Source organism: Laetiporus sulphureus, assembly GCF_001632365.1.
Source record: "Laetiporus sulphureus 93-53 unplaced genomic scaffold LAESUscaffold_84, whole genome shotgun sequence".
NCBI lineage: Eukaryota > Fungi > Basidiomycota > Agaricomycetes > Polyporales > Laetiporaceae > Laetiporus > Laetiporus sulphureus.
The window spans coordinates 1-18984 of record NW_024468593.1 but is presented as its reverse complement, the minus strand read 5'-3'; the positions used below and the strand labels follow the sequence as shown (position 1 = coordinate 18984).

At 44.4% G+C, this 18984-nt stretch overlaps 4 protein-coding genes across 4 annotated transcripts; all 4 read left to right on the top strand.

The window, feature by feature from the left end:
- The first annotated feature begins 85 nt into the window (after positions 1 to 85).
- LAESUDRAFT_688219 (release factor) lies at positions 86 to 1736 on the top strand. The gene is made up of 7 exons (XM_040905982.1): positions 86 to 289; positions 341 to 445; positions 498 to 938; positions 988 to 1092; positions 1142 to 1231; positions 1280 to 1426; positions 1483 to 1736. The coding sequence occupies exons 1-7, from the start codon at positions 113 to 115 to the stop codon at positions 1621 to 1623; spliced, it is 1206 nt and encodes a 401-aa protein (XP_040758066.1). The 5' UTR covers positions 86 to 112; the 3' UTR covers positions 1624 to 1736.
- A 99-nt stretch (positions 1737 to 1835) lies between these two features.
- On the top strand, positions 1836 to 5630 carry LAESUDRAFT_745863 (DUF221-domain-containing protein). Its single transcript, XM_040911392.1, has 15 exons — positions 1836 to 1990; positions 2056 to 2187; positions 2238 to 2350; positions 2403 to 2489; positions 2539 to 3246; positions 3302 to 3644; positions 3711 to 3771; positions 3822 to 3962; positions 4016 to 4047; positions 4098 to 4187; positions 4234 to 4407; positions 4457 to 4763; positions 4811 to 4886; positions 4936 to 4976; positions 5028 to 5630. Exons 1-15 carry the CDS (start codon positions 1903 to 1905, stop codon positions 5503 to 5505), a joined length of 2871 nt encoding a protein of 956 aa, XP_040758065.1. The 5' UTR covers positions 1836 to 1902; the 3' UTR covers positions 5506 to 5630.
- Positions 5631 to 13955: 8325 nt separating this feature from the next.
- Positions 13956 to 14390, top strand: LAESUDRAFT_601146 (uncharacterized protein; the record flags this gene model as incomplete). Its single annotated transcript, XM_040903056.1, has 1 exon — positions 13956 to 14390. A coding segment is annotated over one exon (435 nt), but the record flags the coding sequence as incomplete, so codon positions are not given.
- A 2951-nt stretch (positions 14391 to 17341) lies between these two features.
- LAESUDRAFT_633658 (uncharacterized protein) lies at positions 17342 to 17536 on the top strand (the record flags this gene model as incomplete). The annotated part of the gene is made up of 1 exon (XM_040903428.1): positions 17342 to 17536. A coding segment is annotated over one exon (195 nt), but the record flags the coding sequence as incomplete, so codon positions are not given.
- Positions 17537 to 18984: the final 1448 nt, after the last annotated feature.

Sequence of the window (18984 nt, the reverse complement as noted above, 5' to 3'; positions counted from 1 at the left end):
TCGAGACCCTAGTCATTAGTAGTTGTTAGTCACCTGTGTTCATGCAAAAACGTTTGGAAGCGCCCGTGCCATCCCGGTACGATCACTCGAAGTCCGCTACCATTCCCTGGACATGTTCAGGCTCGGTCTGCGATTACGATGTTTATCTCCACGACCTCCATGTATCCGACCACTGCGATGGCAGCACCCTATCATTGCTCAGAAAGACTTCATTACTGGGTTGGACGACTCGCCCATCTTGAAACATGTCAAGCATAAAGTGGACGAACGAAGCAAAATGCTCTATGAGGTATGTCTGCATCAGATTGGTGTCTGAACCCACATTCAACAGCGCCACAAGGTATCAGACGAGGGTTTAAGCACAGAGGACGTTGTGCGACTGAAACGAATACACGAGCTTGAGCCTTTACAGGCCGCATGGAGTGAGTGGACAACGACGAGAGAGGTTCGTGCTCCCACTGCGTGTACCGAGCTGCTCTGACAAACCGTTGCAGTAGGCGCTGCAAGAAACGACGCTCCTTCTCAGCGATGCCGACCCTGCGATGCGTACGCTCGCCGTCGAGGAGCACGCCTCGCTCGTGGAGGGCCTCACCAAGCTGCTCGAGCACACCTTTCCCGCGCTGCTCATCCCGCCATCGAAGACGGCGCATCTGTCCGCACTTATTGAGCTCAAGTCCGGCGTCGGTGGCTCTGAGTCGTCTCTTTTCCTCGCAGACCTCATGCGTATGTATACGCGCGTTGCAAACATACTCGGGTGGAAGGTGGCCGTGATGGGCGGGAGCGAGCTTGAGAACGGCGGGATGAAGGATGCAATATTGGAGGTGAAGGGCGAGAAGGCGTATGACACCTTGCGCTGGGAGAGCGGAGTGCACCGCGTGCAACGGGTACCTGCGACGGAGTCGAGTGGACGCGTCCATACGAGCACGGTTGCGGTGGTTGTATGTGCTCTTCACTATCACGCATGCTGTCCTGACATAAGGGCATCAGGTGCTGCCGCTCGCTGAGGAGTCGAGCCAGTCGGAACAGGACGATCTGTTCAAACCAGATGAGGTGAAGGTTGAGGTCATGCGTGCGAGGGGCGCGGGTGGACAAGTAAGATGCTCCTGCTGTCATGCTCTGCGCTGTTCTGAATTCCCTTCAGCACGTCAACAAAACAGAATCTGCCGTGCGCCTGACGCACTTGCCCACGGGGATCACGGTCTCTATGCAGGACGAACGTAGTCAACACCAGGTTTGTACGTATAGATGTTGTTTCTACCATGGCTCATTGTAGTCGCAGAACCGACGACGTGCATACCAAGTCCTGCGAGCTCGGCTGATGGACCGCAAGTTCAGCCAGGATCTCGCCGAACGACGGGCCGTGCGCAAAAATCTAGTCGGCAGCGCGGACAGAAGCGAAAAAATTCGGACGTACAACTATGTCCAGGTGAGTTGCATTTGCGAACGGATAATTCGAGAAAGGTCACAATGTATACTGCGCAGGATCGGGTGACAGATCATAGATTGGGCCTGTCTCTGATGAACTTGAACTCTGTCATGGAAGGAGAAGGACTGACGAAGATTCTGGACGCGCTGGAGGAACGTCATCACCAAGAATCGCTCGAGGAACTTCTCAGTAATTGACTTTAGTGCACATTGTGTTCCGTCTTCGTGCATTTGGGACAATGGACGGTCAATCGAATGCTCGATGTGCAGCATCCAAAATTATATACCGCTATATATCTAGTGATTTGGCTACCGTGAAGTTTGAACAGGGTCACCAAAAAAGGTCGAGCACGTGATGGCGTTGGTCGCGTTCGCGCGCTGCACGGTCCCGGTGCGGCGTGCGCGCAACTGCGACTGACGCAGACACTCTGTGACGTTTCCTGCAGAGCTCTGGCCTCTTTTCTACGCGTACTTACGATGACCAGCCAACTATTCGACGAGTGGCTGACCGCCATGACCTACGACGACGGCGAGCCGGGCCTACCGCCGGGAACGCCTCCAACACGTAAGACAACATCGACTGCATCTGTCTGCCGCTCGACGTACTGATGGCGTACAATCTACTACTAGAGAAGTTTGAAGGTCCATGGTTTACCACGCAACTCTTGCTTTCTTCCAGTATTGGTCTTGTATCGTTCCTCGTGTTCTGCTTCTGTCGCACGCGATGGCCCCTTGTGTTTGCTCCTCGTACCAAGTTGAAAGGTAAGCGTTACGCGTTTGGAAATGACGGCAAACTTCCCTGCCCATCACAGGCTTTTCGCCTCATGAGGCTCACGCACATCAAGCATTCTTCGGTTGGATTATACCCACTATTCGCACATCCGAGTTCTCTGTGCTACAGATCGTTGGATTGGATGCAGCTGTGGTAAGTGATTGGAGCAGTTGAACATACCATGGCGACTGATGCTGTTCATAAGCTTCTCAACTTCTTCAAGATGTCTTTCATGCTGTTCTCAATCTGCTCCGTCTTCGCGGTAACGATACTCATGCCACTCAATCTTAGGGTGCGCTTCCGTGTTCATGCATATGGGTGTCCTGTTGATGTCATCTTAGAATAACATCGATATTGGGGATGGCAGCGAAGACAATGAGACCGACTGGCGTACCATTATCGCCGCTCCTGGCAATTCCACATCGCGCGATTGGCTCGATCTCGTCAGCGATGCCAACTCATATCTATCCGTCCACTTCCTTTTCACCTATCTGTTCACTATCCTAGCCCTCCGTGCGATACACCACAACTACAAACGATTCATTCGCGCGCGCCAGTTGTTCTCTCTGGAACTCGTCCATTCGATATCTGCGCGGACAGTCATGGTCACCCACCTCCCCAAACACCTACGTAGTGAGAGAGCGGTAGCGGAGTACTTCGAGCGGATGGATCTCAGCGTCGAGAGCGTCAGCATATGCAGAGAGGTCGAAACGCTGAAACGGCTCTTGGACAAACGTACAGCGACATTGCTGAAGCTGGAGGCGGCTTGGGTTAAATATGTCGGGAATCCCAGTATCATAGATCTCGAACGCGAGAGTCGCCGCCTGTTGGATGCAGGAGAAGCCGATATCGAACCTGTCCATCCGGTGGTTCCGGGTCGTAGACGGCCGACCATTCATCCAAGTTGGTTCAGTCGGAGAGTAGACGCGCTGAAGTACTTAGACGAGCAATTCCAGATGGCGGACGAGTTGGTCCAGAAGCAGCGAAGAACTGGCCGTTTCAAAGCAACGCATGTTGCCTTTGTCACCTTTGAGAAGATGTCTAGTGCGGTATGTGCATGGCAACAAGAGTGTACAGTATCGTTAGCTGATGACCACCGTACAGCAAGTGGCAGCCCAGACAGTCCATGCGCCAGCTCCCAATCAATGCATGACGCATCTTGCCCCTGAGCCCCGCGACATTGTATGGGCAAACATCAGCCACTCGCCGACGTCGAAGCGCGTTCGCGAGCTGATTGTCTTCTCCGCAATGTGTCTCCTGCTTCTGTTCTGGCTTATCCCGACGTCCGCTCTTGCGAGTCTGCTTAGCTATAAAGAGATCAAGAAAGTGATGCCTCGCCTTGGCCGACTAATCGATACAAACGAACAAGTCCGCGCGATTGTACAGAACTCGCTTCCTTCAGTGGCAATCATTACACTGAATGCCCTGTTGCCGTTTCTATTGGAAGGTACCCATCATTCACTCTGCGACATTCCTGGGAATGCGCTCACCTTAGAGTTTCCATTTACGACAGCGCTTACCTATTTTCAGGGATATCCCGCCCGTAGCTGGATTGAGTATTCGCTCTTGAAGAAGTGATTCATTGCCTTGCTGCGGTAGTTGCGCACTAACGGCTATATTTTAGGTACTTTCTCTTCTTATTGGTGAACGTCGTCTTCATATTCTTGGTAGCCAGTACCTACTGGCAGCTTGTTCGGGATCTCGCCAGCTCGCCTGCTAAGGGAGTTCAGAAGCTCGCCGACGCGCTGGCTGCAGGGAAAGCCAGGTAAGGGCCATCCTTTCTCGTATATGTATGCACTTGAAGATGGATGTACCCAGACATTTCTTCTTGTCATATGTAATCCTGCAAGGTGAGACACTATATACTACTTGTTGGACATTCTTCCATTCATTGTGATAGGGCTTGGCATTATGCCGCTACAGCTGCTTAATTTCGGAACAATCATTCCACGTCTCGTCTATCGTCTCTTCATCACACGGACCCCTAGAGGTTAGTACTACTTATCACGTCGCGAACGGTGATAACATATGAGCAGATTATGCGGAACTGAACGCACCGCCGATGATCAACTACGGCGTTGTGTATCCACAGGCGATCCTGATATTCGTCATCACACTGTTGTATAGTGTCATTCAGCCGCTGATTTTGATATTCGGCGCACTATATTTCGGTGTCGGGTATGTTGTCTACAAGTACAAGCTGCTATTCGGTGAGTCTATCGCCTCGGATCCGATATAATGTCGCCTGATCACCGTCAGTGTTCTACAAACCCTACGAGTCCCAAGGACAAGCATGGCCGATCACGTTTGCACGTCTTATTTGGGGCGTCATCATATTCATCCTCTTCATGACCGGCATCTTCGTCTTGAAGAAATCCTTTGTCCTCTCCACTCTCCTCGTTCCACTGCTAGCCGGCACCATTTTTTGGTCATGGCAGATAGCTAAAGCATTTCGTCCACTTAGCAAGTATGTCAACCTGAGCTCAGTGTTTGAAGTTCAGCGTGGAGAAGATACCGCAGATGTGGTGCGCTTGAGGAGCGGCCATCCAGTGACATGGTCACAAAGGTATGTCACTGCGGGTTCCAGGGAGTGATGTTGTTGATGATCTGCAGTAATCTGAATCATCGGCGATATGCACAAAACGATGAGACATTGTATGTTGCGCCTGAAGATGACCGCACTGACTATGTAGGTCCACTCTTGTTTCCTGTAGCCCTGCGGCTCACGCACAATGCAGTCACAGCCACCCATGGCAAATTGGTATAGCGGTGTCCTGAAGTATGCGAAAGTATTAAATTTTTTTGCCGATGCCTTCTCACTTCATCACAGCACAGGAAAAAGAAGATATGGCCACCCAGCCATCAATGGTGTCCTGCCATCACCTTGGCTGCCTCATAAGCAACTCATTGCATCAAGAGCAGGTGAAAACCCTGCTGTCGTACTAACACTGCGCAAGCGGCGTAGTGTTCAGGCAAATGACAATCTACCGGACGCCCGACAGCCGGTCGGAGATCAAGCACTCTCTCCAGGAGGTCACCAGCCGGCTGGTTTGAACATTGGTCTACCTCATTCTCCAACGCTACACCGTCAGATTAGCTATGATCACAGTTCAGGAGTAATGGTGTTGCCTGAAAGTGATAACTGGTTAAGTGACAATAGTGATTCAGATGGAACAGATGTTGGTGCAGCCTCTGGGCAGGGATTAGGTGGGCCAGATGGACAAGGTGAAAATGCTGTAATGTCTGGTAAGCAACACAGTACATATTATCATCATCCAGAGCGACGCAGAACAATGCTACCTCAGTAGCCGAGCATTATTATATGATAAAAGGTTGTCTCACTTTCCGTTCCAACCTAAGAGAACCCCTAGGATAAATAAAGTCTGCTATCCTACTGTAGGGTAGATTGTCTATAGTCCAGTGAGAGAATTACACACAACGATTTACATCAAAAAGGATAAAGGTATTTAAAAGAAGCTTCAATCAATTTGAGCATCTTACATGCAATGGCTTAAACACTGGAAATGTAATGAAAAAACAATTTAATCATATTATCATCTTCAGTTAGAATGGTCTTAGGTTATGTAAAATCTCTCACCACTCTTCATACAAAATGTCTAAAAAAGATTGTTAATTTCTCATCTCAGATGAGCTGGTTAGAAACATTTTCTTACAATGAATAAAAAATAAATGTGACTACAGATGCATTACAGTCACAGGAAGCATAAGGCTATGATTCTAACAAGATCATTCTGAACACATCACCATCACAGTCAAAAGGTAACTCAAATGTTGTTAGCCCTATATATAAACAATCTTCGACAGCCTATATGTCAGCTGTGCAATATCATTTTAGCTCACCTTTCACAATTTACCTAGCATTTTAGAATAATCATTATATCATTTGCTGATGGCTTTACATGAGACTCTTTTTTGAGTGACTTGTCTGCTTTGATGCGCTTGTTGATCATCAATCTATAAATGAGTGCTTAAACTTAAAATGAGATTAACACGAGCCTTTTTATGACACTAAAACTCGCTGCATTGCCATTCTAAAGGGTGCACTGCATATTGATCATATTAAAATAACACTGGTGAAGCAATTAATAATTTAAGATAAAAGATGATAAAGATATTGAGAAATAGTTGAAATCTTTTCAGTGTCTTTACTGTCAATTTGTGATAAAAGAATTCATACTCTTTTCTTGTGAAGGATGCTAAAAATATCATAAAGAAATTTCATGAGATATAAATAATTATTTAAATTATCTTACAATTGTTCAGACAAAGTAATATATAATAAAACATTTTAAAATCTTGTCCTATTCTTTGTTTTGTCATACATCAACATTCTCATCATCATATACTAAGCTATACTAAGGTTTGAAGATTAGCACTAAGGCTTGAATCTTAGTATTCAGCCAGTAATATCACTGGGTGAAACAATCAATAATTTGAGGTGAAAGGTGGTAAAAATATTGAAGAAAAAGTTCAAATCTTTCAAGCATCTTCACTGTCAATTTGTGATAAAAGTATTTAAAATCTTTTTCACATCTTTTATTGTAAAAGATGATGAAAAGATTAAAAGGAGATTGTATGAAATATTAATAATCATTTCTTCAATCATTTTACAAACTTTTGTACAAAACTACGATGAAAAGTTTTAAAATATTTTTTCACTCTTTTGTGATCAAAGATGATGAAGTTATTGTGACTATGTCACACCTATGTTTTCATATACTAAGCTAGTACTAAGATATGGAGGTTAATACTCAGATTTATATGTTAGCAGTATACTAGTACTATAGTCAGAAGAGTAATATTAAGATTTAAATGCTAGTACTATGGATGCTAGTATTAAGGTCTGAAGGTTAGTACTATGCTAGTACTAAGGTCTGAAGGCTAGTACTATGCTAGTACTATGCTAGTACTAAGGTCTGAAGGTTAGTACTAAGGTGTGAATGCTAGTACTAGCATAGTACTAGCATAGTATTGATCTCTAAATGTTAGCACTAGCTTAGTACTAGCATAGTACTAGCATTTATATCTTAGTATTACTCTTCTGACTATAGTACTAGTATACTGCTAACATTTAAATCTGAGCATTAACCTCCATATCTTAGTACTAACTTAGTATATGAAAACAAGGGTGTGACATAGTCATAATAACTTCATCATCTTTGATCAAAAAAGAGTGAAAAAAGATTTTAAAACTTTTCATCATAGTTTTGTATGAAAGATTGTAAAATGATTGAAGAAATGATTATTAATATTTCATGCAATCTCCTTTCAATCCTTTTATCATCTTTCACCACAAAAGATGTTAAAAATATTTTAAATACTTTTATGACAAATTGACAGTGAAGATGCTTAAAAGATTTGAACTTTTTCTTCAATATTTTTACCATCTTTCATCTAAAGTTATTGATTGCTTCACCCAGTGAAAACTATCACTCACATGTTCACTATTAGCTTGACTAGCCTCTTCAAAGCCTTAGAGGATATTTATAGTAGATGAGCATCACAAACCACCAGCTCATCTATAGTACTTGAGACCATGCATTTTATATCAATGTACAAGTATCAAATGTGCAGCTAGAATTTCTTTCTGAACAAGGCATCATAGGTGAGAACAGAAATGTGAGAGCAGGAAAGGAGGGCTTTCAACATTATTGAGGATAAAAGTAACCATATAATGATGGGCAATACATATGAAAAGTACTAAAAACAAACAGTGCACATGATGCCTAGCATATTATAAGCATTTTGCTGTGAACATGATTTAGCAGATAAAGCTACAGTGATTGAAAATCTACTTTTATGTTGAAGTCAGCCTCTCTCACAACAATTTACTGCATATCTGGAATAAAATAAAATGAGCATATGAATGTCTGGCAACTCAACATGCCTTACCTTGAGATGCAGAAAGGTGAGTAAATGAGAGAAAGCTGAATATATGGTCAACTGTTGGTTATATATGTTGAATCCTCATGGGTGACTGATGATTGATCGACCATCAGCAGGCATTTTTTTCTATACTAGATGCACTATCTCTCATGACTATGACCATGTGACCATAATGTCACATAGATGCCCATCTGAGAGCCTAGCATTTTATTTTTCTTCATGCACTGAGTGAAACAATGAGATGAAGGATGATGAAGCTGTTAAAGAAAAGTTCAAATCTTTTTAGCACCTTTACTGTTAATTTATAATAAAAAGGATTTGAAATGTTTTTGCATGTTTTCTTGTGAAGCATGATAAAAACATTAAAAAAGATTAAGTAAAATATTAACAATAGTTTAAATTATTCTATTATGTTTCAGATCAAGTTATGATAAAAGTTTAAAAATTCTTTTTAACTCTTTTTTGTCAAAGATGATAAAATATTGTGACTATGTCATACCCTTGTTATTATATACTAAGCTAGCACTAAGGTATAAAGATTAATACTCAGATTTATACATTAGCATTATGCTAGTGCTATAGTCAGGAGAATAATACTAAGATTTTAATGTTAGCAATATGCTGAAATTAAAGTCTCAAGAAGGTACTACTATGATAGTACTAAACTAGCACTAAGATCTGACAGTGAGTACCATGGTGGTGCTATGCTATGCTAGTACTTAGGCTAAAGGTTAGTACCAATCACACTCAGAGCTGCTATATAACTGAGGTGAAAACCTTAGCACATATTGATATTATTAACAACTTGAATGTTTAGAATATACATACAGTATGTTGTGCCCTTCTACCTCACACTGTGTATTTGCTATTAGCAATTCATCTCTCAATGATACACCAAACATATATGTGTATTTAGTGAGATCAGCTCTAACTATGCTGTATTTGATCTTTCAAAGTACAACTTATATTACGACATACTCAATGAACATGATCTGTGTGATTGTAATAACCTAAACCAGGCCTTACAGTATGAAGAAGTGAATTGTGAGGGCTATAAGACCTGTGAAAATGTCAGCCACTGGTAATTCTCATATTTGGATAAACAGCTGACTTTTCTAAAGGTGGTGGAGCCTCAAATGTTGTTTTTTAGTTTCAAAATCTGCCTAAAGCATGGCAATCAAATCTATCATATATAATTCACATGCATATTGCTCTAAAAAGTCAAGACATAGATCATTCTTTTAAAGAATGTCATCATAGTGTGAAACATGTTTTCACAAACTGGGTGTTCTTGCCCTTTAATAACAAAACATATCTGCACAGGATAGCCATATATAATAGAATATGAAGTACAGATAATCATATCAATTTCAAATAGCTCTTCAAAAAGCAGAGTCAATGGTAAGTTTTAGAAAAGACATGGCTGATGAAGGGACACAAATTTTATAAGCTAAAACATTTTACTGTTTGAAAAAAAAAAGTGGGTTAACAAGGATAGTTAGCAGATGTATGATGAATGTACGAAGTGAGAATTCTATATCACAAAGTATGTTCCATTTTTGTAGAAAAAAGTGATGATTACCCTTTATAATATAGAATCTGTTGTATTCTCTATTGATCACAAAAAATGCATAATTATCTACAGATTATGTTCTATTATACCATTGTTATTCTCTTTTAACATCTAACATCAAAGCACATCATTTCTGGTCTATACTATTAGACCAAGTCAATTGACTGTGACTTTGTTTTATCTATTTGAGACTTACTACAGTCTTGAATAATAATAAAAGTGAACAAATGCTTGAAGGCACTTGAGATTATAAATGCTTTAGTCAATCTCTGAAGCATACCACAAGAAAACAAATAGCAAAAGGGCTAGCATAATGCTCAAGGCCAGAAATAGTGCTGTGAATTCTGTGAATTTGTAAAGCTCTTATAATGTAATGAATTTTGAAACACTGAGAAGTTTATGAAATATCTTTCATGATCGAAAGAGATTCAGCCTAAAAATTGACTCTATAATGTGGCACACCAGTCATAATTAACACCAGTAAGGCTACAGAGTGCTGTGTTACTGATGGTGCAGAGGGTGTATTGACACAGTAAAAGTTAAGCCCTTTGCAGTATAACAAGCTGGTTCTGAACATACTTTTTGACAAGCTAATCAAATTAAATGGGCTACCCAAAAATGTTGTTTTCATTAGAAACCAGCTCAAGGAGTTATTTGTATCATGTCTGATGATCACTATTGTGAGAAGTCAGGTAACAATCCATATTCAGTTTTGCTATGGACAGACTTAACCTCTTAGAGTCACACAAGGTCTAACAATGTGTACACTAACCTGTTTGCAAGACTGATCTTTAACATTGCAAGTTGATGTAAAATTGTCTTTTCAGAGTGTCTATATATAAAGGCACTATTGTTGTTTAAGGCTTTGATAACTATGCATTGACTGGCAGCATCTCTGATTTACTTTGATAAAAATTCAGAGATCTATAACTTCAAATGGAATAGTCAAGCTGCATTGCAAATGAAAGGCTGCTGGATATAGTCAAAGATGTCACTATGAATGCACTCATCATCTTTTATACATCATAAAAGGAACTATATATATAAGACAATGCACAAATTGTCCATGTCCAAGTGAACTATTTGAAGAAAAGTAATGATCAACTCTATCTACTGAATGAACCAGAGCATCACAATTTCTGACACATGGATAGTCAATACAACTGAAAAGTCTGAAGACACAAAAAACCTCATTCAAAGTGAAGGAGATCAAGTTTATATATAAGTGTATATCTGTCAAAGAAACAAAGATGATTTTCATCATTAGTGGTGATAAGGATGAAAAACATTTACTCATTATGACTGTGTCAGTGATGTCAAAGGCAATGACAAAAAAAAGATGAAACATTTCTCATCACTTATTATGCACTCAGATTGAGTGAGTTTCAGATACGATGAAGATACTTATATATAGATATACACATGAAAGCCTTTTCTTCATGCTTTAAGATGTTTGAAGATCATCCAAAGTAATTAAGTAAATCTGTGAAAAGTTAAAATGTCCTTCTTCACAATTTCATTAACATTTCAGTTAGGCATGCACAAGTTTATGCTTGAGAAAAGATGCAAGAGATGTCATTTATGCCATGTTGCAAGTGCAGATTCTGCTGCAATTTTTATTACTGCAAAAAATGGTACAGATACTTACAGTTTGTATTTTGCTGCATTTGAATGATAATCTCACAATATTATAATCTGTCTTCATTATCAGTACTGCGATGGAGATGTAAATTTAGCAGATGCTTTCATTTATTTACAAACCTGCAGCTTGTCAAATTAAAAAAAAATGTTTGTCAAGGTAAGCATCTCGAAGACAATAAAAAGCTCCCACAATTACTGTAAAATTCTGAGTTATCATGTCAAACATGTCACAGATGACTGATGCAGCTTTAACAATTTCTCAGACTTCTTATTGTTTATCATCACAAACAAAAAGCAAGTCCAGCTTGATTTTGCACCATACATCAGAGAGAATATCATGAAATTACTGCTAACAATAGTTCAGTATAAGGACACTGTAAAAGTGGCTAATCATAAACTGCTCAATAAAGCATATGTGATAATTAGATTTGTGACAAGCTATACTAGACTTTGTTCAATTTCACTGTATTTCTATACTGGTTATGTTAAACATATACTATATTGATACATCATGTGATACTTAGTTATATCAGGTGTACAAATGTAATAATGATCTATAGAAGTCAAATTACAAATATATCTCTAAAAGGTCATGAAAGTTATTGAAGGGTAAAAAGGGCGAGAAGAGCAAAAGGAAGGTGAGGCAGAGTTCCGATGCCGAGGCAGAGAAATCCTCTGTCGCCGAGCTAAAGGAGCAAATGTGACAGCTTAGAATAGCTGTCGCACAGTCCGCTTCTATGGGGACAGCTCCTGTTGGGCAAGCCTCAGCTTCAGAGCGAGGACAGTTACGTGATCAGTATGAATATGGACAAGCGGAAGCTTGCTATATGTGCGGAAAGGTTGAAGGGGTCGATTTGGATCATCCGTTATCCATGCGGAAATGCCCGGAGACGGTGGCATTGATTCTCGAAGGGCTTCTCAAATATTCTGCAGAAGGAAAAATCATTCACTGTGATGGTACTGGTCTTCCTCGATTCCCTGGCAAAGGGGGAATTGCGTCTCTCATTCGGCTTGAAATGCGTTCACGTGGAAAGGATCGTGAGCGTGATCCACCGTCGCATCAGTCTGATGTTTATCAGGTGGTTGGGTTGATGCGAGAGGGTCAGAATGTGATCCAGGGCAGCGTGTTTGCAGTCATGGCAGAGGACGTGTATGCCTTCCCGGTCATGACTCGATCCAAGGCGAAAGCCACGGTCGAATCTGATCAGGAGGATGAGATTCAGAGATCCGTCCGTTTTGAATTCGAGCACGAGGGAGCGGATGATACGACGTACGAGGACGGTCATCCAGAATCTATTAAAGTTCAGCAGCCTGCAGACCCTACAAGGTTCACCAGGATGCGGAATGGATCTGACTCGGGGAAAAAGCAGGTATCATTCGTGCCTCACCCCAGCAATACGGAAGCAGGGTAGAGACAAGCGGAGAAGGCTAGAACTGACGAGAAGAATTTGGGCGAGATAAATGAGCGGTACGGATCTAAAGGGTCTGGGCATCGTTTCACCTCGCAGATCCAGGATAGCGTGTCTATGGAGGAGGTCCAGACACGTTTGTTGGATACAGAGGTGTCACTACCTCTACGAGCTCTATTAGGAGTATCCCCGGAGTTACAGAAGCGTATGACAGGGCTCACGCGTCTGCGTCGGGAAGCATCTATCCGTGCAACAGAAGGCGAGGTTCTGGAAGAGATCATGACACCAGGGACTCAGACATCCAAGGTCAAACTAGAAGACGAGCTGGAGGAACAAGATCGAGCGGAAGCTGAAAACGAGGGAGGCTACCCATCGGGGGCAGCATACCTAACGTGCGCAACCACGGAGGAAGCAATGCATATTCTTGACCGATATGCGAGCGTGATCGTGGTGGAACCCAAGCGTTACTTCGCGATGGCTTGTGGAACAGTCCAGGGGAAGTTCAGGACAGAAGACTGTACGTTCTTGGTCGACTCGGGATCCGAACTGAATTTGATCACCCAACGGGTATATGACTGAGCGGGAGTCGAGCTTGATTCCGATGGCTCTCACTGGTCACTCAAAGGGATCAGTGGAGAACCAGTCCATCTTCTTGGATGCTGCAGAGATGCATCTGTCGAGATCGGGGGAGAGCGCTTCGACCATCACTTCTTTGTCGGGCTACAGGAGTATGGCAGCCATGATGGCATACTGGGGCAGCCCTGGCTCCAATGGTTCTCGGCGCACATTGAGTATCAACGTGGTGGATCTGTCAAACTCGTCGCATACCCCTTTGGCGATTCCACTCGAAAACCAGTCAAAGCTCAGGTCGTCGGAATCTCACACCAGCGCAATACAGACCGGCTCGTCATGGCGTCTACCTTGGGCGTTGACGAGGGAGCTGGTTTCTGACCTCCCTAACAATCATTCTAAGTCGACCCCTCCGGCTATAAATTGGGGCGATGACATACCATTAGTCGGCCGGACTCTCTATTCGCTTCTAGGGCTACTTCCAGTTACGTCAGACAACGATACCATCTTTCTTTCACAGCTGCATCCTCCGGAGTCGTTTGACGCCTTGCTCCGCACACTTTCATACTCCTTACCAGCGTCAGTCACTCCACTCCAGTCTCGATGGACGCATAGAGCTTTCTTGTTCACATCATACTCGACTCATGCGGGAAAGTGGTACAAACCTGTACATCGCAAGGTTCAGCCTGTACCGACTTATATGCCAAACCCGCAGGCCCAGGCATTTATTCCCATTGAAATCTCGGATGTTCTGTCTCTTCCCACGCATCCTCTACCTCTTTCGGACTTCATTCCTACTGCGCGTCTCACTCAAGACCGTCTTGATGCAATTCTCTCTACAGTACCTGACGGGTTTCTATCTTCAGAAGAAGTGGCTCTATTGGTGCACATCATCGATATCAATCAGCAGGCAATCGCCTGGACGGACTCGGAGCGAGGCACGTTCTCTCGCAGATACTTTCCAGACTACGAGATTCCCACTGTGGAACATGTTCTCTGGGTAAATCGTCCGGTGCCTGTTCCGAAGGCTCTTGAGGATAAGGTAAGAACTGTACTTCGCTCACAGGAAGCGGCGGGGAAGTACGAATATTCCTCGGCATCATACCGCGTGAATACATTCGCTGTCATGAAAAAGAGTGGCGACATACGCATGGTCATCAACCTCGAATCATTAAACGCGGTCACTATTCGCGATTCGGTGCTCCCTCCGCACGCTGATGAATTTGCAGAACACTGCATTGGCTGGGCCATCTACATGCTTTGCGACTTGCTATCTGGCTACGATGCGTGCATTCTGGCAGCAGGGTCTCACGACCTAACAACTTTCCACTCGCTTCTCGGACCAATGCGTGTCACTTGCCTACCTCAAGGATATACAAACACTATGCAAGAATTCCAGCAAGCGACATCTCACGTTTTGGGACCCATGAGTCCTGAGCTCGCAGGAGTATTCGTTGATGACGCTTGTGCACTTGGTCCATGCTCCCGATATGATGATGAACCCATTCCTTCAAACCCCAACATTCGTCGATTCGTCTACGAGTTCGCTACTACGGTCGACCTACTTCTGAAGCATTTCATCGAGGCTGGAATCACAGCATCGGGAAGCAAGTTAGTATTGGCTACATCGAAGCTCAAAGTGGTGGGCACAGTGGTGTCACTCAGAGGATGGGAGGTCGATCATGGACTCGCGAGTAAGGTCTGCAAGTGGCCAGAATGCGAGAACGTCTCGAAGGTTCACGGATTCCTTGGGACCGCGGGGGTTGCAAGATGATGGATTAAAGGTTTCTCTCTCATTGCGAAGCCGCTAACTATTTTACTACGAGATACAGGCAAAGATTTCATCTTTGGAGAGGACCAGAAGGCATCCATAGACGAGTTGAAGCAGCTTATCTCAGACGCACCTGTGCTCAAGAAACTCAGCTATCAGCTGGCCGTGCTCATACAACCCAGAACTCACGAGTCAACCGATGGACTGGTCATCTTGGCAGTCGATTCCTCTATCCATGGCGCTGGCTGGGTACTCTTCCAATACGAAGGGACCGTGAAATGTCCGGTGCTATTCAGTTCCTGTACGTTCAACGCGACCGAATCACGCTATTCGCAGCCGAATGTCGAAGTCTATGGTGTATTCCGGGCAATGAAGGAGTTGCGTCACCACATCTGGGGAATATTCTTCCGTCTCGAGGTCGACGCGAAGTACTTGCATCAAATGATTAGTGACCCGGACTTACCGAATGTGCCGATGACGCGTTGGGTTGCCTATCTCAAGCTCGTCAGCTTCGAACTCGAACACGTACCTGCAGGCAACGTATCGCTGCAGACGGGCTGTCTCGTCGAAGACCATCATCAGATGACTCCGAAGAATCGGACGGCGAGGAGCAGCTTGATAGGATCATCGGCAGTGCGTGAGGTGACCACACAGTGCACCCACATTCCATTCAATGGACAGATGCACCTACTAGCTTTGGAGACTTCCCATCAGCGAAGGGCGAACTCCTGCGTATGGCTGCTGGTCCTGGGTATCATGAGATTGATGCAAACCTGTTCGGATCTCGACCACGCTGGTGGTCGATGTATGGAGCGCATATCGAGGCGGGCGCATCACCTGGAACTATTCCGTCGCCATTCCATGCCTCGTTCCTGCAGAACATGGATGACATCTCATATATTGGGAACGAGTTCATGGTGCGAAAACGCGCGCAAATGACTACTAACATCTTTTCTCTTGAAGGAGTATCTTCGCCTCTGCCCATCACCCACTATCGTGCCACGTTCATCACAAATGATCTCATGGAACCTGCGGAGCAACAGGATGCGATCCAATATGCCATCACAGCTGTCCCGAAGGCTTACAGTGCCTCGAGCACCTCGCATGTTGTCGCACGAATGCAAGACTCCAGGTATTTTTATTACTGTCAGTCCTCTATTGTGGACGTGCAGAATCTTCCCCATCAACATCGCGTCTATGATGACGATGGTGAGGTATATTTCCGTGAGATCCAACAGTATCTCAATTTCGGCGAGATGCCGCCATGAGTGCACGATGACCCTAGCGCCTCGAGAACGTTCATTCATCGGGCAGCGGGCTTCGTTATACATGATGGGCGGTTGTGGAAAATCCACCGCAAAGCTCTTCCTCATCTTGTGATTGCTGACAATTCTCGACGCTTAGATCTTCTCAAGCAAGCACATGACGATTGCGGCCATCGTGGACGCGATCCAACCTATCGAAAACTCGCGGACCGATATTACTGGCTGAACATGTACCTGCAGATCGTGTATTTCGTTCGCTCTTGCAATGGCTGCCAATATCGTGCGCGCACACGAAACAAGACGCCGCTAACGCTTACTATATCACCCAGCATCCTTCGGCGATTCGTGCTGGACACTGTCCACATGCCGAAGGGCTATGGAGGACAGCGGTATCTTCTTCATGCTTTGGATGATGTCTCCCGCTGGCCAGAAGCACGTGCCGTTGCTAAGAACACGGCGCAGAACTGGGCCAAGTTTCTGTGGGAGGATGTATTATGTCATTTCGGGTGCATTCCAGTTTGCGTTTGTGACGGTGGTCCGGAATTCAAAGGCGTCGCTCATCTCCTACTCGAGAAGCATGGTGTCGCAGTTGTTATGAGCTCACCATATCATCCTCAGGGAAACGATATTGCAGAACGCGATGGCCAAACGCTTACCCGCGCAATTTTGCGATGCCGTGGACAGTCCTCAACGAAGTGGCCGCTCTTCGTTCATGCTGGGCTGCAATTCATGCGGACCACCGTATCGCGCGCAACTGGTTATACGCCCTACTTTCTGCTATACGAAAGACATTCCTTATTTCCATTTGACCTCACTGATCGCACTTGGTATGCTCTAGATTGGGATCAAGTCAATTCTACCGAAGATCTCATCACACTTCGGCTTCAACAACTCACTCGAAAAGAAGAGCATATCGGCATTGCTATCGAGCATCTACGCCAGAGCTGACAATGCGCAATCGATGACTACATGCGCGTACATGAGCGGATGATCACTGCAGGCGATTACTCACCGGGCACTTGGGTACTCGTCCATGAGACCTGGTTGGACGCGCAACACGGAAACAAAGGCGTGCTTCACTGGTCGGGCCCATATGTCGTCCACGAACGATACGCCTCAGGTTCCTATTGTCTGAAGGAGCTCGACGGCACCGTCCTCAAAGAGGCGGTCACAGCTAATCGTGTCAAGCTTTTTTATTACAGGGAAACACACCAGATCTTCCACTCTCGCATCTATCATCAGTCAACCGATACTCGATCCATTCTGGACGATGTACTACTGACGACTTCACCGACCATCGACCTCAATGCAGCAACTTCAAAACCCCTCCATCTTCGTCTTCGTGGTCGTCACCTCTCTCTTGATACCAATGTCGCCGAACTCGCATCGCTCGTCGTGCAATATTACGAGCCGCTGTGGTAGTCTTGGGGATAAGACGCGAAGTCGACCCCTCTTGTGGAGGAGACAGGCGCTGGTACCGTAATTCATCCTTTTCTTTCATTTGAGACGATTCTTCTAGTGCATGCATATGATTTGTGTATCCATCGACTCTACCAGCTTCCGACGTGGGCGAACGGACAAGAGGTCAGGGAGATGTAGGCGAGGAGAGGCCCACGGTGATGATCGCACGTCTGAGGGTGGCGGGCTGCGACTCATAAATTTGATCTCCTGTGAGGTCCGAACTTGCCGAGACAGCGCTCCCCAGTGTCAACCGTCTGGACGTACCGAGAACGAAGTCTGTCATCGAGGACAAGGCCCCAATGATTCAGTATTTCAAAGTTTCCTTTTATGTCTAGACAGTTATCATAGATAGTAATGTCTCACGCGATTGCATCCCCATAACCAGAAAACCCCACATCTTCTTTGCTACGTGATCCGCTGTCATGTACATGTATATTAGGGTGCCCTCCCACCCACGAATGGAGCAGTTTATCCCCCTTGAACCAAGACTTGCGCACTCGGATCAGTATTTTGGCTGATCACGTGCTACGTCTTCGGATAAGCCACGTGAATTAGCTCTCTCATCGAACGTCCTTATCGTATTCTCACATCGTATCTCTAGATGACATACTACTCTGTACTCTACTCGACCAGCGCGGTTTCTACGTTGACGACCCACCGAACGCTGCCGCGTATCTAGGCAACAATCCCCTCTTCAAGTGGTGACCGACGCAGGGGGAAATAAAACTCAGAATTTCAGAATCTCAGAAATTATTTCTGCCAGTAATGACCCTCTTACCCAGTCTGATTGTATGGATGAAATGAGGAAATAGCATACAAAATGAAGCATCAGCATGCAATTCACTCTATTGTACATATTAAGGTTTCAAGTAGTCAACAATATCTAAGCCTTCTGAGGGTTTTCAGTTCAGCAACAGCAGCCACTGAGCATCACTCAAGAAATGCATTATTGGAGCTGTGCATAAATTATTTATATACTTCAGCATATTCTTTGAAGCCTTGAAATTATCATTTCTCTTCTTCTATGCATTTTTCAAGCAATAAAAACATATGTAGCAGGCTCAGCAAACCATCAGCTGCACTTAGAGCTGTGGCTCAGCCATCAAAGGTAAATAAGGTCAATTGATATACTCAATGGCAGAAAACTTCAATTGCATTGGTAGCTCTTGATTTACATACTCAGAATGAAT